The following is a 5,642-nucleotide window of genomic DNA, read 5'->3' on the forward strand; positions in this document are numbered from 1 at the left end:
TCTTGAACGCCCGTGCGCCTTCCACCCGCCTCCAGTATGAGTGCAAGTGGAGGAGATTCTCTGCCAGGTGTGCAGACAGGGCAGAGGACCCTGTGCTTTGCCCTGTGGCCACGATCCTGGAGTTCCTTCAGTCCCTCCTGGATGGTGGCCGTGCTCAGTCCACCTTAAGGGTGTACGTGGCGGCCATTTCATCACGACATGCCCTGGTTGAGAATGCCACCGGCTGGTTTCTCTCTTTCTCAGGGGGGCTCTGAGGGTGCGCCCCCCGAGGACCCCAAGGGTCCCAGTGTGGGACCTGTCCATGGTGCTAGGTGCCCTTCTTCTCCACCTTTTGAGCCCTCGGCCCAGGTGGACCTGAAGTGGCTTTCTATGAAGACAGCTTTCCTCCTCGCTATGACATCGGCAAAGCGAGTCGGTGAGTTACATGGTCTGTCAGTCAGCGGGTCCTGCCTGAGGTGGAACCCAGATGGCTCAGGGGCTACGTTGTGGCCGAACGTGGCGTTCCTGCCCAAGGTCCTGCCACACACTCATACTAATCGGCCTATCCAGCTGGCCCTGTTCAACCCCCAGCCTGCGGAAAGTGGGCCGAGCCCTTTGTGCCCCGTACGGGCCCTCGCTGCTTATGTTGATGCTACCGTGCCTGTGCGACGGTCGGAGCAACTTTTTATCTGCCATGGTGGCCCTAACAGAGGTCGTGCTGTTTCTAGACAGCGCCTGTCCCACTGGGTGGTGGACACCGTCAAGCACGCCTACAGGGCCAGTGGCTGCCCCTTGCCAATGGGAGTGAGGTGCCACTCGACCGGAAGCGTCTCAGCTTCTTTGGCTGCCCTGAAGGGGGTGCCTCTGGACATCTGCACCGCGGCTTCGTGGACGTCGCCGGACACGTTCTCCAGATTCTACAGAATCAACGTCGCCACTCCCCAACCGTTGGGCGTGGTTCTGCTCCCAGGTCCTTCTGCTCCTGGTCAGTGAGGTAGGTGACCGGGATTCTTCATGACGTTGTTGGTATTTGTCATCCAGTGCTTACAGCACCGCCTGGCGGTCAGTAGGGACGAAATAGAACGAAAGTTACGACTGTAATTACGGTTCTATGAGTCCCGGATGACCGCCAGGCCTGCCGGTCACTCAGAATCCTCGTGCTCTCGCGAGAAGATTCTAGGAACCGATCCCTTGCCGACGCCAGAAGTTATACCCTTCCGGGGGTCATGCAGGGGTCAGGGGTGACGTGACATTGTTGTTATTTGTACTCGACATGCGCATGCGCGAGTGCTTACAGCACCGCCTGGCGGTCAGTAGGGGACTCATAGAGCCGTAGTTACAGTCGTAATTTTCGTTTTAGACATAGAGCACAAATCTTTTTGTTGACATTACTACCTGGACGCTGCCCAAATACAGTTTATAGTCAGAGATGGTTCAAGAATCCTAAATCTGTAGACCCGACCCAGCTACTGGATGATGTTTACTTCCTGCTGACACTTTTGCATTACTAAAATACAACCAGAAAGCTTCCTGATTAGATCCTAAAAACAGCCATGAAGAGTTGAAATTCCAGCACAAACAGACATGTCGTCGAACAGCTGAAGGTGAAGATTTTAATGTTTATCTACAAAAAGATGAACTAATGTGAGTTAGTAAAGAGTTTTCAGGAGGATGAAGATGGCAACGACCGATGACATCAGGTAAAACAGGCATAATGAAAGTCATGTGACAGTAATCAGGTGGAAAGATCAGGGGCCTCATCTATAAAGCTTGCTTGCGCAGAAAAAGCGCCTGAAAGTTGCGGAAGCCGCCTTCTACGCAAATCCTCGGATCTAAAAAGAAAAAACTAACCGAAAAATCTGCGTATCTTTACGGCAACTAGGACCCTCCCGTAAGAATTTACTTAAGACACGGGGAACTGGCGAGGCAGGCTGTGAGGTGGTGAAATGAAGCCAGATTCATGTCATACTCTTAATAATGTCATCACATATCACAACATATGTCAGGCTTAAAATAATAAAATAATAAAATAAAGTAATATAGCGCTGATCGTGTCCGTCTGTGTGTGAAGCTTGGCTGTCAGTCAGGACTCTGCTGCTGCTGCTGCAGCCTCTTCTTCACCCACCGCTTTAGGACAGAACAAATGAGGGGCTGCGTTTATGGAGCCCCACGGAGCCCCTCATTTCTTCCCTAAAGGGACACAGATTTTTTTTCATATATATGAGTTTTACGCGCGCGTGAAACCTTTACGTGCTGCTTGTATATGGTGCCTAAATTAGGGTCCCGCGTTAAAACGACGCAGAGCCTACGGCGTAGGGTACGCGGCGGCGCGCACCTACGGCGTAGGCTCTGCGTCGGTGACGCAGAACCATAAACCCGCCCTGAGCAGCTCTGAGGGGAGACGGGAGAGGAGGAGGGGTAACGGGGGGTGAAGCGGGGCTGCGGGGCCGTTTTCGTATCGCTTTCATACAGTGTCTTGATAATTTGCAATTTAAGGCTGATCCTACCATTAGTTTTTAAACTGTAAAAAGTAAGGGGAAAAAAAAACATGGTTTTGAAAAGACGGGGGGACGTGTGTCCCCCCTGTTGCGCCGGGGAACTCACGGCGTTTAGCGCAGCAACGGCCTGCTGCCACTCACTCGCTTTATTTTATTGTATACTATTTATATACTTATTCTAACTTTTACTGTGACCACCAAATAATGTGGTTTTCCTGTCCTCCACATCATCTACAGCATCTAGGTCTCCGTGAAAGTCAGTGTCACGGTGGCTGCTACTTCTCATTCATTCTGACGCCAAACCATGGATCTGCGCCAAACAGGCTGCAGAAAGCCACTGCGCATGCTCAGCAGGCTCATCCATATGCATTTCTGGGCGTGTAAAGGGGCGGATTCAGCTACGCAACCTTCCAGCTGGACTGCGTGGAAGTCTGCGTGCACATGGTTTTATTGATCCGGATTTTTTTTTGCGCACGGCATTTTCGGCTTTTGAGCGTACGTGCACTTTTAGTATGAATCCTACGCAGTCCATTTTAAATGAGGCCCCAGAACTGTAGGAGGAGCAGCAGAACTGGAAATACAGGAAAACTTCAAGTCACATGGTTGAGTGAATCAGAAGGTTTGTCAGAGCGACAGAAGAGCTGCAGCAGAGACTAAACCTGTCTGATTCTGGGTTTCTGAGTAAATTCAAACTTCAGAGTTTGTTCTCAACAACTCAGCAAAGTCTCTGAAACACTGGTGAGTACAGAAGAAAACATTTACTGTGTTTCTGTCAGCGGGACGACAAAACTTCAACTCTGTTTACTAAATGTTATTCTGGAAAACTCAAACTGACTCTGGTCAAAGAACAGGAACGTTTAGAGGAAAATGATTCACATGGAAAAGTTAATTATTGTGGAGTCGTGACATTAATAATCTAAACTTGTGTTGAGGAAACGTTCCTTCTTTTACTGTCAGACTGGTGTTGTCTCTGAGGATTCATGACATTCTTTGTTCTGTTTCCTTCTCTCTTGTTGTTTTTCTCTTCTTCATTTTATTATTGCAGCTTTGATGTTTCACACTTTCACTTTTGTTTCCAGAGAACCAACATGTCTGCTGGCAGCAACCTGAGATCTGCAGATCAGTTCCTGTGCTCCATCTGTCTGGACGTGTTCACTGATCCAGTCACCACACCATGTGGACACAACTTCTGTAAAACCTGCATCACTCATCACTGGGATGGTAATGTTCCCTACAAGTGTCCCATATGTCAGGAGACCTTCTACACCAGACCTCAGCTGAAAGTCAACACCTTCATCAGAGAGATGGTTTCTGAGTTCAGACGTGAAGCTGAACAGAAATCCAGCAGCAGCAGCTCAGAGCAACAAGCTGCAGAACCAGGAGAAGTTCCCTGTGACGTCTGCACTGGAACCAGACTGAAGGCCCTGAAGTCCTGCTTGGTGTGTCTGGCCTCCTACTGCGAGACTCACCTGGAGCCTCATCTGACAGCTGCACGTCTGAAAAGACATCAGCTGGTGGAGCCTGTGGAGAACCTGGAGGACAGGATTTGTACGAACCACGATAAACCTCTGGAGCTGTTCTGTAAGACCGACCAGACATGTGTCTGCATGCTCTGCCCTGTTTTAGACCACAAGAATCATGAGTTTGTTCCTCTGAGAAAAGAATATGAAGGAAAGAAGGCAGAGCTGCAGAAGACAGACGCTGAGATTCAGCAGATGATCCAGAAGAGACGACTGAAGATTCAGGAGATCAAAGAGTCTCTGAAGATCAGTGACGATGCTGCAGACAGAGAGAAAGCAGCAGGTGTTCAGGTCTTCACTGATCTGAAGGAGTCTGTTGAGAGAAGTCTGAAGGAGTTCATGAAGGAGATGGAAGACAAACAGAAAACTGCAGAGAAACAGGCTGAAGACTTCATCAAAGATCTGGAACAGGAAATCTGTGAGCTGAAGAAGAGGAGCTCTGAGGTGGAGCAGCTCTCACGCTCTGAAGATCAGCTCCACCTCCTCCAAAGATTCTCATCCCTGAAAGATGCTCCACCCACCAAGAACTGGACAGAGGTCAGAGTCCATCCACCTTCATATGAGGGGACTGTGGTGAGAGCTGTGGACCAGCTGGAGAAGAACCTCAGAGAGAAGATGAAGAAGCTGTTTGAAGTTGAGCTGAGGAGGATCCAGCAGTTTGAAGCTGATGTGACTCTTGATCCTGATACAGCACATCCTGTACTCATCCTGTCTGATGATGGAAAACAAGTCTATCATGGAGATGTGGAGAAGAATCTTCCAGATGATCCAGAGAGATTCTCTAAATATGTTATTGTTTTAGGAAAACAGAGTTTCTCTTCAGGCAGATTTTACTTTGAGGTTCGGGTTAAAGGAAAGACTCGCTGGGCTGTAGGAGTGGCCAGAGAGTCGATCAACAGGAAGGAAAACACCCCACTGAGACCTCAGAATGGTTACTGGACTGTTTGGCTGAGAAAAACAAATGAGTACGAAGCTCTTGCAGGTCCTCCAGTCCTTCTCCATCCCAGTTCTCCTCCTGAGAAGGTGGGGGTGTTTGTGGATTATGAGGAGGGTCTGGTCTCCTTTCATGATGTAGATGCTGCAGCACTTCTCTACTCCTTTACTGGCTGCTCCTTCAGGGAGAAACTCCACCCGTACTTCTGTCCTTGTCTCAATGATGGAGGTAAAAACTCTGCTCCTCTGATCATCTGTCCTGTCAATCAAACTGTCTGATCTTTAATGTAATGAATCTTAGTCAACTCTGAATGTTCATTGTGTGTGTGTGTGTGTGTGTGTGTGTGTGTGTGTGTGTGTGTGTGTGTGTGTGTGTGTGTGTGTGTGTGTGTGTGTGTGTGTGTGTGTGTGTGTGTGTGTGTGTATAGACAGACAGACAGACAGACAGACAGACAGACAGAAGGCCTTATTATGGACATACAGAGGTTTTTTAGAAAAAAAGATCCAGGTTCAGGTAGGAGTGTATGATCACATGATGTGACTTAATTTCTCATTGCAAACAAATATTCAATTAGAATGATGTAATTTGGATCAATTTATATCATTTATTGGATATAAATGATTCAATATTTTATATAGATTATTATATTAATATTACTATTTAATAGAGCAGAGAGAGGACTTTTTTTAGTATTTTTATTATAATTTTTTA

The 5,642-nt window shown here is 48.0% G+C and overlaps 1 protein-coding gene across 1 annotated transcript; it reads left to right on the forward strand.

Annotated features, from left to right (window-relative positions):
• The first annotated feature begins 3,124 nt into the window (after nucleotides 1–3,124).
• LOC133444797 (E3 ubiquitin-protein ligase TRIM21-like) lies at nucleotides 3,125–5,337 on the forward strand. Its single transcript, XM_061722702.1, has 2 exons — nucleotides 3,125–3,215; nucleotides 3,557–5,337. Exon 2 carries the CDS (start codon nucleotides 3,566–3,568, stop codon nucleotides 5,207–5,209), a length of 1,644 nt encoding a protein of 547 aa, XP_061578686.1. The 5' UTR covers nucleotides 3,125–3,215; nucleotides 3,557–3,565; the 3' UTR covers nucleotides 5,210–5,337.
• Nucleotides 5,338–5,642: the final 305 nt, after the last annotated feature.

This window comes from Cololabis saira, chromosome 5, assembly GCF_033807715.1.
Source record: "Cololabis saira isolate AMF1-May2022 chromosome 5, fColSai1.1, whole genome shotgun sequence".
In the NCBI taxonomy this organism is placed as follows: Eukaryota; Metazoa; Chordata; class Actinopteri; order Beloniformes; family Belonidae; genus Cololabis; species Cololabis saira.